At 43.8% G+C, this 23525-nt stretch overlaps 1 protein-coding gene across 1 annotated transcript; it reads left to right on the top strand.

The window, feature by feature from the left end:
- Positions 1-6502: 6502 nt before the first annotated feature.
- hoxb9a (homeobox B9a) lies at positions 6503-20136 on the top strand. Its single transcript, XM_037087674.1, has 2 exons — positions 6503-7194; positions 16559-20136. Exons 1-2 carry the CDS (start codon positions 6582-6584, stop codon positions 16792-16794), a joined length of 849 nt encoding a protein of 282 aa, XP_036943569.1. The 5' UTR covers positions 6503-6581; the 3' UTR covers positions 16795-20136.
- The last annotated feature ends 3389 nt before the right edge of the window (positions 20137-23525 follow it).

A 23525-nucleotide genomic window follows, 5' to 3' on the forward strand; every position in this document is an offset into this window, starting at 1 on the left:
CAGTTAATCCCCTGTGATCAAGGGTTTGTTTTACGAGGGAGACGATGACGATTGCAGCAACACAGAGTTGAGTGCAAATTAGCAGGGAAAACACATAGACTTGAGTGACACACACAGGATTGTCCACTGCAAGTATGGCAGAATACACCATTATGATCAATGACAGACATGAAAGACGTTTTGTGGTGACAATTTAAAGGTAAAGTGTGCACGATCCACCAGCATCTAGCAGTGTGATTGCAGGTTGCAACCAAGTAAATTCCTTTTGTCTCACCTTACCCTTGGTTGCCACAAAAAACCTGAAAAATACCCACAGCCCACTATTCTCGCAGCCAGTGTTTCTGTGGATGAGGGCCTGCTCCCTCTGCCAATATAAAACCCTCAGTCTAAGGTAATGAAAACATAACCGTTCTTGGTTTCAAGAGATTATACTGTAATGGAAAGGCTTTGAAATGTATATTCCACATCCATTTAAAGGGATGGCTTTGGAGGTAACATTTCAGCAAAATCAGAAATTGCACTATTTCATGCTTTTGCTTTTTGTTTGGTCATGCAGTTTTATTTTCCTTTTATTCTCTGTAAGGAACCCATTGACTAATTAGTTACCACATATGAATCACAAATGTGTTAGTGCTTTTAAAAGTTCACCTCTCTCTAAAAACATAACAGTATTTACTTTGCATGCACATGATCAGTTTGCACAAAAATGCAAGAGATAATCTGTGAGAGGATTGATTTTCCACATGTGGAAATTCTAATTCACATGTGTAAAAAAAAGTGCATATATTGTGGGCTATGGAATTATGTGGAAGTGCCCAGTTCAAATGTAATGCCATTTTTTTCCTCACGTGTAAAAATTTGAATTCATATTCGAAAAATATCCAATAGCATGTGAAAATGTGTGCAAAATGGGGGGGAAAAAAATAGGTAAATTCCATGTGACTTCGTGTGCCATATTTCGTTTCCACGTGTGAAAACAGAGAACAACGTGTGATGTCCAAGTTCCTCAAGTGAGAAAATGCTAATTATCAGATGTGAAATTAACATTTGCTCGTTAAAATGTCCAGTTCACACGTGTCATCATTTTATCTTCGCATGTAACAATCTTAGTTCACATGTGGAAACAGGCAGTCACATGTGAGAATGTTCAGTTGGTATTTTTAGTCAGGGGGAAAAAAAACACGGAAGTGATGATGATTTAGCCTCTAAATCACTTTTGCATTAGACTTTTGCATGTCTGTTTTGTAATCATTCATCATTCATAAAGGGTTAAAATATTTTAGCCAGTATAGCTTCTATGGGCGTCGATCCCAGAGGGTTAATAAAGGTGGTAGTTCTATATTCATTTTCTCAAGATGATGCAAAAGGTCTCTCTCTCTCTCTCTCTCTCTCTCTCTCTCTCTCTCTCTCTCTCTCTCTCTCTCTCTCTCTCTCTCTCACACACACACACACACACACACACACACACACACACACACACACACACACACACACACACACACAGCTCAGCAGCTGGACATGTTTGCAGCTCGATGTGTCTCAGGACATTTCTTGTCGCTGCTGAGAGTCCGCCCCGCGTCATGATACATTTCTACTTGGCCCTGCTGTCGAGGTTAGTCAGTTAATAACTCTCCGCTGACTTCATTTACAAAGGCAACTTTACCATCTGAGCTGTAAAGAGGCTCGGGGAGATGCTTGCAGCCTCGTCGAGCTTTTCAGCTGAGAAATATGATGCTGTATATGATCCACGAGGCTCGAGCATGGGCTGTTATTAAAATATATAGCTCATATCAATCAAACAGGTTATCATGCTCGATAGCCGTTATTGTAAGGTATCTACTGATGCCTGCTCATCAAGAGAGAAAGCCTTAATCGGCCATTACAAATGATGCTGTTGACTGCTTGTTTTCTCAGGGTTGTACATTATATCAGAACAGTTAATGCGCGTTGTGTAAATATGGGACTTGCATTCAAGGAAGGTGAAGGTTGAAATGTACTATAGTATTCTTTTTTTTTTACCATATTTATTTCTCCGTCGTGATCAGATCATGTTAATGAACCTATCTTAGCCGATATCTGACGCTATATGCAATGCACATTTTAAAGATACACACATTTACGTGTTATCTTAAAGAATGTATGTGAACACACTGTAGGCTATATGAATCCTACAATAAATAAGTTCTTTGAATGTTTTAACTCATCTCAAAAGTTACATATTACAGGCCTGTGTGAACTGTTGTGTTAAATTCTGAACTAATAGTTGATTTATCTTTACACTTGATATTTATTTTTTAAAAAAAGGCCACCCACTTTTCAAGCAAACTTCTTTCTGCGTTGTGTTTGATTGGCGTTCGACGGAGTAAGACATCTGATTTACCGACCCGAGTTCAGAGAAGAGTAGTGCCAAACATGCTACTGTAAAATATGTTTTGTTGCAGCCTCGGAGCCTGCTGTCCGCTGTCCTGCTTATTCTAGTGTTCAGTGTACCCTTACTACAACAACAACAACTATATATATATATATATATATATATATATATATATATATATATATATATATATATATATATATATATATATATATATATATATATATATATATATATATATATATAGCTGCTGTGAATCTACTAATGTGCTTAAATGTAAAAGATTAAGTTAAAAGACACACTGACAAAAATGATTATTTCGATTGTGTCCCTCAAAAAGTAAGTATTTGAAACTCATACTCATATAAAGCAAAATTTTGACTAGTGTGTGAGACTTAGGAAATATGCTTTTAACGGCCTGGTCCGAAATAACAGATTAATATAGACTAAATATCCCGGCTTCAGCACATTTTATGATTATTCAAAATTAATTGATTTTTTTTTTTTTTTTTTTTTAAACTACATTTCAATAAGTCAGTCATTTGACAGCACTTGACAGAAGGGAAAGTCTGTATGCCTGCTTGGCTGCCTGCGTGACTGACCCACTTTCTGACTCTAAAACAATCTGGTCAAAGAAAATATTTTTTTAGATTTGATTCAAGAACATCTGTCTATTGGCTCTGTAAGTTCTGGACTATTTCAGGAGCACGTACAGATGCGTTGAGGTGGCCGTGTCCGTTTCAGACGAAATTTAAAAAATAATAATAATAAAAAAATGGTTGAACCGAACATAATAATCTGTCAAAAGACTTAGAATCTGAATTTATAAAATCAACTGTGATGAGGTGTCCACAGCCATATATGTCTTTCGTACATATTTTTTTTTTCTTTTTTATATCAAAATACCCGTGGATCTGCCTAAAGTGTAATTAGAAAAACGGTCTAAATTTACGCCTTCTAAATCTGGATCCGTGGTGGAAGTGAAGGCTTTGGCTCCAGGAAAAGCAAATTACCGCCTGGAATTCACATGTCAGTATTTCACATCGGCAGAGATGATCGCGGCCTCGGTTCAACCTCTCTGACTCGACTGCCTCAGTTGTTTCAAATCTGTTGGAAAAAAAAAAAAAAAAAAGAGCAAAACTGTGGACTGTTGACATTTGAGCTCTTCCCCATGATGAGTTACCTTTCGTTGCTTGAGTTTATTACACTGTTTTTTTAATGACCCCGCTGATTTTATGGTGGCCCAATTACTTGTTTAGGGGGAATGAATATTAAATCCTACTCTGGAAAAGGAAATGAGATACTATAAATACAATTTACTGTTCTGTAAATAATTTTATTGGTAGCCTGTAAACCTGAAAAAAAGGGGAAACAAAACTTTACTATATTGATTCAATCACAGCCTCAGTTAGTCTTAAAATGCAACACTTTTATGAGAATCTTCAGAATCATATCAGCTGAGGGTGAATTTCCCTGCTGCTGACTGCCTCTAATTGGTTACACTTTTTTTTAAATCAACTCGTCATTCTGATGAAGTATAAAACAACTGCTCAGAGTGAACTGACGAGGCTGGAATCTGCTTGGCCTCCATGGTGCTCATTACTGGCAAGCAAAGCACCGTTTGGGGCCACACATGACCTCCCAGTGGCCCGATGTTTCTGCTCAAACCTGCGTAGTGAGCGATGGAAAAATAACTTCGTGATATTGGAGCGAGAAAACAAGACTCATATCTTATCGTTTGTAGCGCTTTTTTTTTTTTTTCTAACCAGAACTGTGGATATGTTCCTGTGGATTATTTGCCCGAGTCACTTGTGTCACAGCACTGAGGCAACGTGTAGAAAATGAAGGTGGTTTGCAGATAATGTCTTCAAGCTTTTCCTCCGCCAGTGTCTCCAATTAACGCGCTGTCTGGTTGGCAACTTGCAGGGCGGAGGCCCTCCGAAAATTAAAATTCCCACAGCCTGCGGTCTGTGGAGAGGCCATTTCGACTGAAAAATATCCCGAGCATCTATGACTGGAAAACAAAGTCGGTTTGCACACTAAACATGCCGGATAGAGCAGGTTTACGACTGCGATATTGAAAAACAAAATGCTTTACGACGCAAGCTGTGCTCCTTCTCTGAGGCTGCTACATTCCCCCCTTAATACAAAACACCGTTGCTCTTATCACTTTTCATTTTGTGGCCATATCTAAAATCCTGAAACTCCGTGTGGAAACCTACTTCATGCACACGCCTGATCGAATGAACAAGTTCTAACTTCATACTTGTCAGCCCGGCCCTTGTGTTCAACGAAAGCTGTCCATGTGAGCTGGACACTGGTCCTTTAAGGGCGGAGGAATGCGGTGAATTCAAGCTCAAAGGCCAAAGCTGGGCACCAGAGTCGCTGCTGATGTTTGAAGGACTCTTGGTTTGAGTTTTTTTTTTCTTGCTGCTGCTGGAAGGAAAGCGAACCAGCCGCTCCGTCTGTCTCCGGCCCAGCTCATCATTTCTCCTCAGCAGATCTGGAGCTGCGCTACCTCCATCCTCGTAAATAACGGCGTTACCCCCATAAGAAATGCGTAGTTCATATTTAATCGTCGTAAATAACGGTGTTAGCTGTATGTGCGACGCAGAGATCGAATTTATAGCTCTGACTAGCAGGCTTCCATCCCCAAAAGAGTCCAAGACTCCATGTCTGTGATAATTGCAAAGAAATATAAAGACTTACAATCCCGGTGACTTTGATAAAGGTCAGCAGGAAGTCAAATGTCTGCACTCACTGTTAGTCCAGTCTGCTGCTGCTCTTCAGTCTCCTCATTAAAAGCCCAGTGACGGATTTCAGCTCTCAAACGCTGCTGATTGGGAGGCTTTGGACTCCAGCACAGGCCAGCAGTCAGGTGACCGGCTATTCCGCCACAGAAGGAAGCTCTATCCGGCGTCCAGCCTCAGTCCGCGGCGCCTCCGCCGAGCTCAGGTCCGAGTTGTGTTTACTCCTGGCAGCCTGACCGCTGAGTGAGAAGCGCCCTTATGCCGACCGGGAGGAAGGCTGCAACAGCTTCAGTAGCGTTTACGGTCCGCACCACCACAGGCCATATATCAGCCCTATAAAACCAAAGCAGCCGCCCTGATGTAGGATTTTATTATGGTATTAAACGGACCCCAAAAAAAGTAGTTGAAGTAGTTTGCGCTGTAAAGACAAGGGGCATAACCACGCAGGGCCCGATTTAATGGCGCTCGTTAACAAAAATGACTGTTAATCTACCAATAAAACAGTGTCAGGCGGCTCTGCGGCGCACAGAAAGGCTTCGAGTAGACTGAGAAAGTGGGTGAATTATTAAACACACCTAGGTGTGAATTTTACTGTCTATCTTGTCTTCAACAGAAAATACCGCCACTGTTGACTCGGCGCCGGTGCTAATGGTTTTTTAAAGGCGGACTCTCTGATGTTCAGACTGATCTAAGTGATTACTTGCACACAGTTCAGGAGGAGTGGATGTGGTCCCGGTGGTGCGGCTCGTGCGCTCCAAGCTGGAATTCACGCGTCTACGTTTTGATTAGGTTATAAATAAATAAATAAATAAATATGGCGCCACTTGTTTGTCAGCCATTGTCTCCGCTCTGCATCTCTCCTGCACGCTGTCCAGACCAAACATAATTTAACGATTTTATATAATTCTGCTTTGACAGCAGCCGTAGATACACAGACTAGATATACGGACGGACTGTTCATTTTGCATATTGCATATAAACAAGACAATTTATTTAGAAGGGGCAATCTATTAGAGAGAGAGAGAGAGAGAGAGAGAGAGAGAGAGAGAGAGAGAGAGAGAGAGAGAGGTCCGCGTGCAGGATTGATTTACGCTCCATTGACGCTTTATCAGGCTGGAAGAAACAGTCCGGCCAATCATTTTGCGCCTCGCGCACAGACCCGACAAACCCCCGCGCACAGTGCGAGGCAGTAGGCTGTAGCACTTTGTTTTGCTATAGTGAGCAAGTTGTCTGAAAGGAAGGGGGCCAGTGGAGAGAGAGAGAGAGAGAGAGAGAGAGAGAGAGAGAGAGAGAGAGAGAGAGAGAGAGAGAGAGAGAGAGAGAGCAAGGGAGGGGGCGAGCGAGCAAAGGGCAGAAGAGAAAAAGAGAAAGAGAGCGAGGGAAAGAGAAAAATCTCGTAATGTCTCTCTTCTTGTTCTGCATTTAGTGAACTCGCGGCGTTTCGCAGATAATGTCCGAGAATGTCCATTTCTGGGACTTTGAGCAACTATTACGTGGACTCCATCATAAGTCACGAGAGCGATGAACTCCCAACCCCGGCTCGCTTTCCCAGCGTTCAGTATTCTGGCTCGAGCTCCGCTGCGGCCGCGGGGGGAAGGCAACCAGGCGGCGCGGTGCACGCGGAGCATCCCCATCCCGAGTCGTACCCATCCTGCAGCTTCCAGCCGAAGCCCCCGGTCTTCTCATCGTCCTGGAGCCCGTTCAGCCCGCACCACGGGGCCAGTGGTCTTCCTACCGTCTACCACCCATACATTCCTGCCCAGCACGTGCCCGCCGCGGACACACGGTACCTCCGCTCATGGCTGGACTGCGCGCCGCGCGGCTCCGAGTCTGTCCCGGGGCAGGGCCAGACGGGGCAGGTCAAGCTGGAGCCGCAGCTCGGCCATCTCGGCGCGGAGATCCCACCCAAAATCGGCGGACAGCACCAGCACGACACCACCACTTACATCTTGGAGTCGACTTCCACGGCGGCACGCGAGCTAAGCCACCATCCGGCGGCCATCCCGGGAGCAGGGTTCGAGGAAAATAAGGACATTTGTGAAGGGAGCGAGGACAAAGACGGCCTGGATCAAAGTAAGTTATTAAAGCAGGAAATAGCGCGCGGGCGAGGGAGAGAGAGGGAGAGGGAGAGGGGAGTGAGAGAGAGAGATTGTAAACGCGTTTAATGCCGCCATAAAACAAGAACAAAGAGCCTCAGAGCCAAAGTGCCCCCACCTTCTGCTCTCTAAGTTTACTGTGATATTTATCCCGCACCGTCCCCGTGCAGTAGCTCCTCCACGCTAACAGATAACCGAGACAAGCCTTTACACGCATTTGAAAATCACTGCTGTCCGTGACGTGACCGTACAATGACAACTGTGTCGCCCCGTGGGTTTCTAATGTGACACCCAGCCTGCTCCTAATAGCTCGCGAGTGGTGGACAAAATAACACGAACACATCTGCAGTATAGTTGAAGCTAGTCCGACAATGAGCATGAAAATGACCAGAGTTGATTAAAACCAACAGTCTATGGAGAAAGTGAAATTTAAATCTCACATTTCTTCATATTTGTTTCTATATAATAATATTCAGGCTGCATGTCTTTGTATTAAAGTGATGTTGTTATTCAATCCATATTACTGTCAGAATACAATAGAAAGTACTCAGAATGGCCAGGTTACATCACCTGACAAAAGCCCAATTCAACACAAACTAGTAATCAATGAAATCTGTAACCTGTCATATTAGCTGTTCTGTTCTGTGAACGCAGCATCTACTGCATGTGTGTCCGTCCAGGGAGAGGGGTCCCTCCTCTGTGGCCCTAACTGACCTAACTCCATCTTTTATTCCTTGCGAAAAGGTTGTCTTTTATTCAGTATAGCAAATTTGTCCTTACTCTAATCCAGGGTCTGAGGACAGAGGGTGGCGTTGACTGTACGGATTGTGAAGCCCACTGAGGCAATGTGACTGCGTGCTATATGAATATCAACTGATTTAACAGAATTGACCTAGAAGTAGTTACTCGATTGATCCTAAAAGATGATATTTTTTTACACCAGATACTTGTGTGAGAAAGAACATTTGAAAACCTCTCGGATTGAAGCAGATTAAAGCGGAAATGATTAATCCAATCAAAAAATGAAAAGCTGAGAAAAAGAAAAAAAAAACAACTCGGAAAAAGCCACAAAGACACGGCATGCGCACCTCTGTCCTGTACGCGCACACGTCCTCGTGTCTGCGCTCCAACTGCCTTTTTTTTTTTTTTTTTTTTTTTTTTTTAAAGCTCATCGTGGCTGTCATTCTGTAACAAGCCCGGTTTACCAGCCGGTCCAAACTGTGAAAACTCATCCGGAGCGAAGTGCTACAACTTGTAATCTAAACCTGTCAGCTTCGTGCTTCCTGTGCAGAGCTTTAAGGCGAGCTCCTGGGCTTCGTTTGGACTGTAGGAATACTGCAGGCCGGATTATCTTTCATAGATTAGGCGGCCAGTCGAATAAAGTGACGCTCTATTTCCATTTCGGTCATGTTTGACATAGGAGGAGGTTTGTAAGACCTGTATCATCATATTTCTGTCAGGATGTGCCTTTGTAACGTCAGGCTTGTAGAACCTCGAGTTGTAAACACAATAACAAAACATCTGTCCATCCATCAGGTAAAATATTATATATATGCCATGTGTATACACGGCCCGTCTTCTTCAAAAAATCATAAAAAGTCAAAGGAGTCGCGCCGTCCATCATTGACCCGGCGGCTCGGAGCTGCAGAGCAGGCAAGATTAGTTCTCAATAGAGCAGAGGCCTCATAACTCAGCCTGCAGTGTAGACTGACTCCGCTGGTCGGGACTCAGCCCCGCTCACACGTCACAGTCAGGACGAGCGCTCCGTGCTCCGAAAGCGCGTAGAAATCCACAGCAGTCTCTGATGGAAGACGAAATAAATGAACTTTGTCCTTCCTTCATATCTCCTGTGAGTTTGTATCCCCCCCCAAAAATGTGACGTATTTTCTGAATACTTGAATACACTCAAAGTTGTCAGCCCGGTGAAAGTTTAGACCTTTAGACTGAGACCATTTATTCAAGCCCTCTCAAAGATGATTGAAACTATAAAATACGTCGGTGTTATTATAGGCTGTCGTTTGTTTCATTCAGCTGCTCACTCTGCAATATGAAAAATATGTTGCCAGTCATGAAATCGCAGTCGTGTTGCTATAAAGCGAGGCTTGGCCCGCCACAGCACGGGTTTCTTCTGATGCTTTATCATCACCCGCACTAACAACAACATTTAATCCATCATGCGCCGGCGGGGTTGGCTCAGTTTGAAGCTCCTTTCCAAAGCTTTTTGACTTATTTTGGGTGGGACCGAAAAACACTCCCTGAAAAGACATGCATTATTTTCTTGCATATATATTTTTTTTATTATTTAATGTGATACATATACATGTTCTTTTAACCGCGAGGCTGGATGTGAACGGGCTCTGATCCCGCCGGGTAAATCTAATTCCTGACCGAGCCGTGAGTCTGAGCGCGTGCCTGTGTGATATGTGCACGTGCATTGCGTGTGCGTCACCTCCTTATTAGCATTAACAGAGAAACAAATGTAAATTGCAAATATTACACACTTTATTACTGTATTACTGCACTGGCAGGACACACACACACACACACACACGCAGAGTTATATTTCTCTCTCTCTCTCTCTCTCTCTCTCTCTCTCTCTCTCTCTCTCTCTCTCTCTCACACACACACACACACACACACACACGCGCGCGCACAGACTTACGCACACACACACTCAGCAACCTTATTACAGCTTCTGAGCATGCTATCCATCAGAGCAGTGAGCTGGTTAAGGGCTGGATGGAGCCCAGCAGCCTCCAGTTTGAATTATTAGACTTTCCACCAGTAACGCTGTGTGTCCCAGTCTGGCTTGTGGTGGGAAAAGTTCGCCTGTGACGGACTGTGTTCAAACGGACAAAACTTAAAGTCCTCTCCTTTAAAAAAAAAAAAAAAACAGACTTTTCTCTCTGAGCTGTTTCGGAGCATCAGCACTTCTCCTTGCGGTTTGTTTTCAGACGTGTCTGTACTGCAGTGGGTCAGTGTGGCAGGCAGTGGGAGCTGCACCAGGCAGCAGAAGGCAGTGGAGACTGTTTCTATTGTTCACATGGCAGCCATTTTGAACACCATGGGTGCAAAAATCTACATATTTCTCGACGCAATCCAAACTGGATTATCCTTAGGAGCTGTACAATCTTGTCAAATTACAAGTGATACAGATATTATTTCCAATAACCGATCTAAAAACATGTCTGTCTGTTTGGAATAGTGCATTCACAGCACTCTGGTCAATTTTTATGACTGTCTTTTTTCAGAATTTAAGAAATAGCTCAGTATGTTTTAAAATGTGTTCTTAATGTTAAGTTGTTTCAAGGTTCAAGAGGAGAAGATGGCACAACAGTAAGCTTTAACTCAATCAAACCTAATCCAGCATCAAGTAAAATCCATTTATATCTGCAAACTCTTTTATTTGGATCCACATGAAATTTACTCACTCATAGGTACCAGTCACCTAATTAAGCCTGTTTTTTCTTCATCAACACAATTTTGCATATGCAGACATTTTCCACTGAGAAATTTAAAGAAATGTCAAAAATGTTAAAGAAGTCAGGAGAAGTTCATTGACAATTCTTGACCCTAATCCTCACCTACATTTACTGGGGTCTTTCCTGGGCCAAGACCGGTCCTCCATCCAATCCTTGTAGAAATCTTTTTTTGTGTGTGTAATCCTACTGACAAAGAACTAACAAATGAAGGGAAGAGAATATAACCTCCTTGGGGGAGGAAAAATGTTGAACCATTCCTTTAGGGTATGCTAGCCTAACCTGGTCCTGGTTTCATTGAGGCTTTGTTCTCGGTTTTCCTCAATCCAGATCAGAGAGAAATTCCTGTGTTTACGTCTCAATATTTGAGTAAGTATATTTTGTTTTCACACATAACTACAGAGTCACTCATATCTGTGCATATCATACATGACAATTTGAATACAGATTGAGAGGATACATAAAGACTAACATCAGTTATTGCTGTAGGATAGCAAACAAAAGGTTTTGGTGTACAGAACATTGTATGTACATAATGATATGTAATACCTCCTACTTCCAAATATGCAAATGTAATGGGGACACTGTGAAGACCGACAAGGACCAGGTGGATGTAAATTATTGACCTGCACTCTTTGAGGTCATGATGCACTTTTCAATGAAAGAATCTGAGAAATAGTTGATGTCTGCATCTTGGCATGTAACATCAAGACAAATCAAGGCTGAGTTATCGTCCCCAGGTATTCAAAATAGCTGCCGTGGAATCTTACCTTTCAAAACATCACACTCAGTCAAAGCCAGCATCCAGCTACAGATTCTCTTTGTGTTAGTGGTGCTGGGCGGCCATCCAGAATAAACTACAAGATTACACTTCAGTCTTTGTGCTGCTGCTGCTGCCGGGCAGAGCGAGAAAGTTATTACCCCTGAAGTTTATTAAGTTATAACGCCGGGTGAACAACCCCATTAATTGGCGAGTTGCTGTTGGTGGCTGGGTGAGATAGGGTGTACGAACTGGGTTGGGTGGGGGCATTGGGGAGGAACATAAAATACGACTTCGGGAAATGTAATAACGTGCCTTTGGGATATATGAGAGGTCAATTTCTGGAACTATTAGGGTGAAATTGCAAAGGGAGGGAGAAAGAGAAGGGATGTGGTGTTAGTCTTGTAGGGTTTTGGTCACTGTTTCCATGCAAGCAGCATTCATCTTGGTGAACACATGCAGGCAAAAAGACACATTGGCGTGCAATTGAACACATCATGCTGCAGGGGCCAAATCTTTACGGGGGTATCAATCCTTTCCTCCATGTATCTGTCAGTGTGACATCCAAGCCACACATTGCCTCTGCAGATACATGGATGTAGCCGGAAGAGAAAACTTCAAGTCAGGATCATACAAGCTATACACCCATAACCCCACACCCATATTGTTTCTTTCTATCCGTCATCATCTTTGCTGTCATCGCACCCCTATACCATCTATACTGTCCACTATCACCACGAGCACCCCAGCTCACCACCCTCCTCCACCGTTCCCCACCCCTCAACCGGTTCGTCATTCTGGGTGACAGCCACGGTCGTGGCACAGCTCCGAGGGTAATGGATGGTCCTAGAAGTGATTATACACCCGGGGAATGCAAAGCACCCACTTTACTGTGTGACAAAAGCACCCCACCCACCCCACCCCACCCTCCAGCCTCCCGTCACCTCTTTACCAGGCATTATTTTGCTCTGAAATGAAATCGATCCCCTACATGCTGGCCATGTTGGAGAAAATTGATTCCAGAGGGTATTAAGGACGTATTTACTGATGATGGCCGCTAACCAACTTGGCTGGTGGGAATAATTCGGCGAGGCTATATTCTATCAGATCCACACAGGGACAGAGGCTGGGTGATGTACTATACATCACTTGCAGCAATCACTGCTTGGCATACTGGTTCCAAATCCGAAGTCTCAGCATCTAAAATGTTGACACATTACACAAAGCAAACAGACACGTCCAGAATCATACCAGCAGACTTGTTCAGCATAGTATAACATCCACATATCCTGCAAAGTCCCTACGGCCCTGTTGATGCATCAGTGCAGATTTGTAGAATTGCTAACAAGAACAAAAAGTTTGCTAGCTTGTTTAAAGTTGTACTTCTTTGAGAGGGTGTGTTTTTATCATAGGTTTGTTCACTTTATGAAGAACAACCCTTTGATTGACCTCACTGTGTTTTAGCCTTTTTTAAACAGCAAAGTCAGTTTTAAGGCTGAAATGGATTTATGTCCTTATTTATGTAATGTAATGAAATAGAAGCTTCTGTCCAAAGAAATGAAAGCAAATGTCTGGTGATGGCTCTATGTGGATTTATTTTTTCCCCTGAATCTCTGAGATTCAGGAGACTTTTATGTTTGTGATCAGATGATTATATTTTGCTCATGGATTAGATCAATAATTTCCACTATTAGAAAGTGTTCAGTTCACATATTTGGTTCATTTACAACATAAAGGGAAAAAAAACATAAATAGAAAATGAACAATGTTAAAAGAAAAATACTCAAACCAAGACAAAAGTATAACCAAAAAAGTTACAATTGTGGTAACATGTCAAATGCATACATTTCTCAGTCAGATTTAGACAAAAGAACATTTTAAAATGACTAGATGACTTTGAATTTAGCATCTAAGGCTTAACACTTTCTATATCTACATTTGGACTTAGTTCTTTAAAATCTAAATGTCAAAATCTGACCTTTAAGTCAAACATTTGATTCAGTATTCAATATTCCACTATGTTAACCACTCAACTATTTGTTATCATTAATAACTTATGGCCCCCTTTTCTCTGGTGGAAATTTTCTTCCTTCTACAGAAGCTCAACTTCATTGGTAAGCACTTTACACACAACACACTTGATTGATTCAACATTTTTTTTTTGTTACGGCACACAGAGTAAAACAAAAGGATACAAACACAAGAGGGAAAAGGGAAATTACAGTGATGGCAAATTAGTATTCAAAAGCTGCACATTTCAATATAAACCATATGGATGACATAAAGCTAACGTGCTTATGGTGCAACACAAAACAGTTCTTTGTTCAAGACGAGAAGAGAAAAATCTTTGTCCCGCATGTCACATGCAGTTGTGTGAACTGCCTCTGCATTATAACAAGTATCATTGTCACCGTAGTAAAATATTACCAGTGAAATTGAAGCCAGACGAGGCCTCCACCCAAAGTCAGTTAGGAAAAAGCCGCGCTCCTCAGGGAGTGACACACACACATTCTAATTCTCTCTGCTTGGCGTCAAAAGGCACTGAAGCTTGGGCTTTTCCTTTGACTTGTGAGTGATAAGATCATCCCCTCTGCCATTTTGAGACAGAGGACTGAGGCTGCTTTTTTCATACGAGCAAAAACCTCTTTTATAACCTCATTGCCCTGCGGATGTGATGTGCTCCTGGTTGCAAGGATAAATCTCATTTCTTTTGCTTTTTAACAGCAACAATGAGAAGCTTTTTGGCCCTGATGTTGCCCAAACTGATTTAAATGGAGCTTATGTTGCCAAATTCAGCCTGATGTTTCAGCAGCATGTATGCTGTGTTTCATTCAGTCTGACTTCACCACGGCTTTATTAAAACAAAAGCAGCCAGTGACTCTACATCAACCTTTTTTAAACCAGTAAATCAAAAAGTGGAGTCCCCGTTTTTTAATCACATTCAGGTTGTGCACCAGACTTAAGAGTTTAAAGTGTGTACCAGTGTGTTCTTGCTTTACACACTGCTCAGAGATGCTCTCAAAGGTTGTGTTTGACATTTTACTTGACTTAGCAGTTCAGAATACATTTTGGAAATAATTACACCCGAGACAAGAAGGATAGAATTTCAAGCTGTATGTGTTCACACTGAATTTCTTTTCACTCTGAGAAACGCAAGTGGAGAAGTGTTTGTCGGTCTGACTGAGCTGTGACTGACTGGAGGAAGATCCTGGCCCAACCACAGGGAATAATTGCTCTTGGTTAAAAGTTTTATTTAGAAGATGCTGAAGCTTAAGTGAGCCAGAACCAGCGTTCACCTCTCACAATGTCTTTTTTTTTTTTTTCTTTTTTAGATGGAAACGTTCATTTCCTGACAGTGAATGGCTAAACTGATTAAACCAATCACCATCAAGTAATATTCGGAGCTAATGCAATAGGTGCTAAGGGGATGGAAAAGCTCTAAATGAGAAAATGGCTTTTTTTTTTTTTTTCGTTGCTCCTCACAGCGCCTCGGTGCCGTGAGAGTGCCAGCAAGCGGCCTCATAGCTGAGATGCCTCGGTGCGTTGCAGAGGGGAAGAGCAGATAGCTTTCAGCCCTAAACCAGACCCATGCGTCCCAAACAAGAGGTCTCTGCTAATTACATCGGTCTGAAAGCTATAAAGAGGGGTGGGGTGGTGGTAGAGCGTGGGGGTGGAGGAGCCAGGGTGGCCTGGCAAACAAGAGACATTGAATAAAGAAAGAAAGAAAAAAAAAAAGACTGGAAAAAAAAATCAAGGCAATAATTCATTATTTTCTTGCCGCTTAAAAAGGAAGAACATCCAATTTAGCACGCTCTATTTTTACGCATCATAACGTTGTTATTTACTATTTCCAACTCAAGTTTCCACAATGAAAGACGTGACTTCTATTCTTTTTGTTGTTGTTGTTGTTTTCCCAAAGAAGCTCGTCGCAGTTCTGATGCGTCAAAATGGAGCTGAGCGTCTTTACAAATCCTCTATATGATCACCTGCAGCTTCACTCATAGTGGCCGCACGACAGTGTGCGCGCAGAAAAATCACATACTATCTACATGAAATTAATTAAAGGCGAAGAGAGAGCTCAGAAATATTTTCCTCTAATCCCGGCAGGGCCATAAATTTACCGCCGCTTATTGCTTTAGGAGTATTCAGAGGAGAAGCAGTGACAGTGTGCTCAGCCGCGATGTTAGAATCATTGTCATGCAAAAAAAAAAAAAGTCAAAAGTAGAAAAAAAAAAAAAAAAGAAAAGTATTAGCGCTGTAAAACATCCCTGATGTGTCTTTGAGTGTTTGCTGTCATCACAGGGGAAATGTCTGCTTCTGTTTTCCCTCGCGAAACGTGATTTGGAAACATTTACTCGGATTGTTGCCTTGCTTTACTTCTGTTATTAATAATCTATTACCGGGAAGGAAAAAAAAAACATGTCTGTGATTAAAGCATCTTGAATTCGTGCGCTGACGGTCACCTTCAACCAGGAGCCTTCAAAGACAAGTCACACATCTTTCTGGCCGCCATTATTTAACATCGATACATGTGATTAACTGCAACCTGAGTCAGGATGGAGACACGCGGGCTAATTTCAGATTAATTGTTGCATTTTTATGCTTGCGCCTGAATCGTGAATGACATTTTCAGAAATGTGTCTAGAGGTGCTCAAGTTGAACATTGTCAGTCTTGCCCGTGCTATTTTTTTTCCTCCCCACTTTCGCAATTTGAACACATTATAAAATACTCCAGCTCTGTCGTCCTCCTTCTCGCTTGTGTAAGCTGCGGGAGGGAGCAGGCCGTCTGTCTTCCACGTGGTGTCAAATAGAATAGCCGTGGATTTACGTGTGTCAGATTTGCGCCCCGTGTTGACACCATAAACCTGGTTTACGCACAAAAGTGCCAATTGAATCGTTAGTTGTTTCCGAGCAAAGCTTTTACGCTCGAGGTTTTCCAACTTTCGGCTCACTGTGACATGCTCTTTTGACCATTTGAGGGGTTCTTATCTTTTTTGAAAAAAAAAAAAAAATGCACTGAGTGAGTCAGAATAAAGTGTGCGTGCATTTTATTTTATTAGTTGAACCAATCACCTTCCTTCTCTTCTCTTCTCTTCCACCAGATGACCCCTCGGCCAACTGGCTGCACGCACGCTCCTCCAGGAAGAAGCGGTGCCCGTACACGAAATACCAGACGCTCGAGCTGGAGAAGGAGTTCCTCTTCAACATGTACCTCACGCGGGACCGGCGGCATGAGGTAGCGCGGGCGCTCAACCTGACGGAGCGGCAGGTGAAGATCTGGTTCCAGAACCGGAGGATGAAAATGAAGAAACAGAGCAAGGACCAACCCAAGGACTAGCGGGACTCTCACTCGCGCGCACTCACACATTCAGACACGCACATGCACGCACGCACGCACGCACGCTCACACCTTTTACCCAACATCAATAAACTCCCCTCTTTCTTACACCTGGAACACAAAAATGGCCTTCCAAAAAAAGAACTATAAACACACACATACACACACACACACACACACACACACGCACGCACACTCCTGCTGTTTGCATTTTTTTTTTGTATTTTTTTTTTTTAACCTTTAGGCGCTACCACGTGAGCTTCAGTCCAATCTTACCAATCTATACAACTGATCAATGCTGTATTGATCGCTGCCAGACGCTCAGGACGCCTCCACGTTAACACTGAAGTCTTAAGAAGGTCGGAGGAGCTCCGTCTGACGCTGCAAGACTTGGTGATCGTCTGAGTTTTGTGGTCATGGGCAGAGCCTCACAGACCAACAACAGTTCCTCCCGGACCTGCTCTCCTTTAAATGGGTCGGACTCTATAAATCTGCAGATCGGACTGTTTGTTTGATGAACTGGTGGTTTGTATTCCTACCCCGTATTTCTTGTTTTACATGCAGCTGGTATCTATCTTATCTAGGCGTTGATATTAGGCTGCAGGAAAGAGGAGGAAAACAAGGCAGCAAACCGCCATTTGTGCTAGAAAGACTGGTGGGTGGGGGTGCAGACAGAGAGAAAGAGAGAGAGAGAGAGGTTTCTTTTCTTTTCTCTCAAGCACTACTCTTCATTTTATTAGTTATTTATTGTTCCGACGCTGACAACGGAGGCGCGCCGAGGTGCTGAAACCGGGGATGCACACACACACACATACACACACACACACACACACACACACACACACACACACACACACACACACACACACACACACACACACACACACACACACACACACACACACAGTGGCGTGGTGTGTTTATTCTCCCGTTTTCGTGATTCTCTCATTGCCGGCGGAATTTGATTAGAAAGCGACCGATGGTCCGCGTTGATACAAGAAGCAAGCCGCCGTTTGTTTCCCGGTTGTCGGCCTAAGTAATGAGCAGATACCGGAGGCGGGGGGGTGGGGGGGTGGAAAGTGATGGGGTGGCGGAGGTGTTAACCCGACTCAGCAACCGGGGATCCGATTAGGGTGCTGTCGATATCGTGAATCCTCCGCCCTTCAGCCACCTCTCCGGATGCTTTATGCGCTGCGGCTGCGGCAGCAGCGGCTCATCCGCGGCCTTGATCGGCTCGATAGTCATCCCCTCCGCGTCACATCGGCCTGGAGTTAGCAGGGTTTATCTGAGAGGAGAAACAGCACAAAACACCAGACAACACACAACAGATACAGGCAACGAGCAAGACCCAGTCTTATCCGGGTGATCACTTGGCTTTAACTTAGACGACAGAATACTCCACATAGCTTCTCCTGCTTCCTCTCGAATTGTGACCCCGCCAGCCTTCGCATCACACTATCGAGCAGCGTTAAAGAACAGCTGACCCAAACGCTTATTTAGACCGGTTTATGTCTGCTTATTCGTCTAGGAAACCATCTATTTGCAGTGCGCACAAAGCCGACACCGCTGCGTGCGCGCCACGCACATCCCAACACCTCTGTCCTCCACGGCCCTCCAATCTTTATTTAACGTGGTTCTTGCCTTGCGTTTAAACAAAGAATCATTTCTATTTTTATACATGCTGTATGTTGTTTATCTGCTATGCAAGGCGGGTTTCTCTCTCGTTTCAGTCGAGCAGCCTACGGAACACATGTACGCAAAGGCGGTTTCTCAACACAAACTGGGATTGAGCAAAGATCGGAGCACCCCCGACATGTTTACTGACAATTTGTACATTTGTTTTCAGGCTCGAGTTTTCCTGGAAATGCAATTCCTAGAGGTTCTATTACGCGTTTATATCAATAACATAACACTTTCGATGTACTCCCGCGCGAAATGCTTTAGCAATAGTGTCCACGTTTACTAGCTCGGAGTGTTGGAGTTATGCAGAGTTTTATTGATCGGAGTGTTAGAATATGAAGAGGCCATGTTGGAAGGCAGGCCTGCTACTATGGCGTTATTTGAAGTGTTGGGGTAGTTAGATGGCGCCCGATGGCAGTTTTATGGACGGATCATAAACAACGCGCAGGCTTTACAACGTTTACAACATCTCGTGTGTGTGTGTGCGTGTGTGTGTGTGTGTGTGTGTGTGTGTGTGTGTGTGTGCGTGCGTGCGCGCGTGTTTGGATGTTGCAGCTCGCAGGCCACAAAGGCTGCTTGTAAAAAAGAATTAGACACATACACAGTATATATAGTTTACGCACGCTTGCGTGGAGTTCGCCCGCGGTTTAGTTGGTGTTGTTCTCAGTTCTAACGCACACGCGGAAATAAACTGAACGGGTCCACAAACCAGCCTTTTCTTTTTGCGACGTCCTAACAGAGAGGCTCTCCAAGCAGCATCCAAGTCCTCTATTAACGAGTAAAAATGTTTACATGGTTTGCGCATGCCTCGAGTCACTAGTCATTTTGAAGACGTTCTGTCGTCGTTTAGCTCTTTGTGTGTTGGATCTGTCCGAGGGGAATGCTTACTGAACAATTAAAACATGACTAAATAGAAGTTTCTCGATAGGAAATATTTCTAATTTATTGTATATAAGTGAGTAACCTCGTCTTTCTTATTGGAATGAGTTCAATATGCTGAATATTGTTTTGTCTTATTGGAATATGGCATCTTACTGTAACGTAGATGATTTCTCTTTTCTTTTTTTTCTTTTTTCTTTTTTTTTTTTTTTTTGTCTGTCATGTTCTTTAGCTTCTGTTGTCCATGTTGTTGTGCCGACTGTCTCAATGATCTGTTCTGATGTCAGTCCGATGTCTATGATTTGTTTAGTGGTGAACAGTATTGAGTCGGACTCTGCTAGTGTTGGGACAGAGAGGACGAGAAAGGTTTGATTAAAATGAACCGATGCTTCTATATTAATGATCCTTTCTATTTGAATTATTGACTCTGTTACTCTCCTGCCCTTTCTATGACTTCCTCCCGCTTCCTGTCCCACTATATTTTCTCTCTCTCTCTCTCTTCAGGAGGAACAAAGTTTCTGGAGTGTTTGCTGTTAATAAATATGGGCAAGTCATTTTATTTTCCCTCCGCTTTCTTTCTATTTTTTTTTTCTTTTTTTTTTTTTTAATGAGACAAATGTAAGCCATGTGGCCACAGTAAAGGCTTTATTAACGAGCAGGCGACCTCAAGTCACTCTGATCCTCTCCTCCATGTGAAATGTTCCGGTCCCTTCTTGTATGTTTTCCTCTCTTCTATGTGTCGTGTCTCTTGTTTCTTTGTGCGATTGCACTGCAGATGCTGGATTCCTATTAAAAGAGACTTTACAGTACGGCCATGCTTCATTTCACTGCATTGCACTGCTAATTAAATACAGGGTTATCTGGGAGGAATGGTGGTTGAGGGGGGGGGGGGGGGGGGGCCTTTGTGATTTACAGGCTGAAATCGACCATTTATATAATTTCCGCCATCTGAAGACCTCCGTCTCTGCTCTGCTGTCCTCTGGTGTTAATGAGGCTGCAGAGGGAAAGTTCAGAGGGAGCAGCTCAGCTTTCTTTTCTTTTCGTATTGCTCCAGATTGAATTTGGTCTCTGTGGGAAGACAGAAAGAGACAGAGGAGTGAGGGGGGGCTGGGAAAGAAAGAAGCGGATGAGCCAGCATGTGTTTAAAATATGTGTGTCTTCAGTTGTACACTGAAGCTTAAAGGAGAGGGGCGTCTGTTTGGCTGAAACACCAAAAGACTGTCATAAAACCATAAACACCCCCTCTCTCTTGCACACACACACACACACACACACACACACACACACACACACACACACACACACACACACACACACACACGAAGACGCACACAAACAGATGATGAGTGCATTCATTAGAGGCGTCGTCATCCGTCCATTAGTAGCCTGTGAAGCCGCTGCGGTTCCTGTGTTTGTCTCCGCACCAAATGACTGATAGACACAGAGTCTGATGAGGGCTGCAGGATCTCTGTTTCCTCTCTCACAAGACGTAGGAGCAGTTACAGTAGGGCCTGAGGTTATTATAGCCCAGTGCCTGTAGTAAAAGGTGCCATTTGGCGCTGGACGAGCAGGAGAAGACTTTGACACGAAATAGTAAAGGTGCAACAGACGAATGACAGAGGCAGAGGAGACTCCAGCACCAGAGTCTACTAGTCACACTTACAGTGGGCTATGTGTATGTGCTGATTATAGCAGTTGCGGTGGTATGATTTGCAATCGACGTATTTAAAGATGAGCAACTGCTGCTGCTGTTGCTACACTTGTGGTTGCAGGCAGGACTTTAGAAATGCGAACGTCAAATTTCCACAACATTTGTCTTTATCTTAAATGTTTGTATGTTTGCTTTTCAGAAAGAAGAAACCAAAATTAAAATGTGCTGTCTTTCATATAGGACATGGCCTCAGTGTCGTCACCGGCTGCTCCAGCCCTGGTTGCAGGACCAGCTGAGCTGTCATGGCAGTAGCTCTGTGTGTAGCCAGCAGGCCTACAATTTCAATCCAGCATGCAGCTTGATTTGTAAAACTCTGGGATTACAGAAATCGTCTTGGTAACACTTCCATCTCAAGCATTTACCACTATACAAACAGTGGTGAAGGAGTTACACAGACGCCCTTAAACAGACCACGTTCAAAACCTCCAACAAGCATCGCTGACCTGTTAATAAACATGTTATGCGTGATAACACAGTCCAACGTGGTGAATGATTGCTAACAATGTGTTGTGCAGTGTCAAAGCAGCAATATGTAAGAATTCAGCTTTGAAAAAAAAACATTAAAAAATAAAGTATGAAAATAAGAAAATAAACTTCAGCAGAATCTGAAGAAATAAGAGTTTTGATGCTGTGTGTTTTATTCATTTGTCATGCTGCAGAGAGGAGAGCATGCTAACCCAGCTGCTGTGAACACAATGTAAACACCAACCCACATCTGGTACCCAACCTCCCAGTCTGGACTGCTAGCTGCGCAGCTAACTGAGCTAACTCGCCAGCAGCAGATGCAGTTAGTTGCCGTGCAAAATGTGTTCTGACACATTTCTAAACAGTTTTAAAGTCACGTGGACGTCTGATCAAGTTTCTCAGTCCACAGAACAACTTGTCCTTTTATATTATAAGATGTGCAATGATGATTGGAGCTGCGACAGTTCAGTGAGCGCCGTGTCAACAGCCCCTTGTGTAAAGAGGCAGAAATGTGATGGCGAACAAAGTCTCAGCACAGCCTGCACTGCACTGTTGGGTCCAGCCAATGAGGCCCCGGGATTTAAGCAGCTTTAGGCTCGGGCCCCAACAAAGCAATCCCATAAACCATCTGTGGACTCGGCGGCGGATGATTGTGATACTTCTCTGAGGTCTAGCAGGGTCGGAGCTTCATTAAATCCAGAAGCCCGGCGCTCTGCTGCAAGGCCTCCCTCCAGCCTCAGCCCGCGGTCCCATGGAGGGACAGAGAATGCAAGCTGCTCGTGTGTGTGTATGTGTGTGTGTGTGTGTGTGTGTGTGTGTGTGTGTGTGTGTGTGTGTGTGTGTGTGTGTGTGTGTGAGAGAGAGAGAGAGAGAGAGAGAGAGGTGCAGGGTTTGACGCATGGCACAGTAAATCTCAGGCAGCGAGCCTCACACCGCAACACACATTCGCATCAGGTTAATTCAAGGATGACTTTCAGTCATGGAGGCAGAGAAACACCGGGGAGACATCTTGGTCACATGTGAAGCAGAGGGCAGAATCTGCAGCGGCACAACTGTTATCATGGATAAAGCGAGAGGAAGTCATTCTCCAAACAGAAAGGGTGTGCTCAGCAACGGACTGGTTGAAGTTATGATGCAGGAGAAAACAATGATTGTCTTGTATGATGTTTTCATTTAGAACTATTACTTAGATTCACAAGTAAGACTGAGTAAAACCAACTCTGGTGATTCATTGGTGTCATGTTTACGCACAGAAGTATTCCCAAGTGCTGCGCCGACAGCAGCGAGGTGTTCCCGAGGTTTCCTCTGAAAGCAGGCTGGAGTTCGCCGTTTAGCCCTGCTGTGGTGCCACTGCTAATGCTAACTGTCTGATGAGCCACTCATCTGGATCAGAGCACCAACAGAAAACCCAGATCAGCAGAGACTTCACCTCAGTCTGTTTCTCATAACATTCCTGCAGTGTGCAGCTCCCTGGTCTGGAGTCTGTCGCTGGAGGAGACCATGTTGCTGAAATTGCCACCCAAATATCAACACGCATCCCACTGCAGCCCGAACCCCAGCTCCCATCCCTCTCTCTCTGTAGTATATCCCAACTGTGAGCCAATGGAAAGATCCAGATTGGCTCATTGTGCGGTGATTTAGCTGTGCGGCTAAAGTAGGTGCAGGCCTCATCATTTCAGTGATATTTCCTGAAACTAAATGGGCTGCACAAGACAAACCACGTGCTGCTGCTGGCAAAATTCATATTTCAACCCGGGCGAACGTGGCCAATCCAATATGTCTTCACTTTATCCTCTCATATTAAAACAGAGTCTATAGATAATAAGCAGCTTCACTGACACGCACTCGGGCTGGATGTTGGAGCGCAGCGGGCCCAGAGCAGCTCTCCACTGTCTCCCCGCACTGAATGGGCTGTTTTACACGGCACAGCTTCTATAATTCATCAAGCAGCATAGAATATCATTCATATTCCTAAATTCTCTCAAAGAGAGTTATG

This window comes from Acanthopagrus latus, chromosome 23 (genome assembly GCF_904848185.1).
Source record: "Acanthopagrus latus isolate v.2019 chromosome 23, fAcaLat1.1, whole genome shotgun sequence".
Taxonomy (NCBI): Eukaryota; Metazoa; Chordata; class Actinopteri; order Spariformes; family Sparidae; genus Acanthopagrus; species Acanthopagrus latus.

Bases quoted from the DNA above. Each gene is read 5' to 3' on its own strand.
- hoxb9a (XM_037087674.1), top strand. From the start codon at position 6,582: ATGTCCATTTCTGGGACTTTGAGCAACTATTACGTGGACTCCATCATA. The intron at 7,195-16,558 runs GTAAGTTATTAA...CTCTTCCACCAG, and splicing joins CAAAGACGGCCTGGATCAAA to ATGACCCCTCGGCCAACTGG.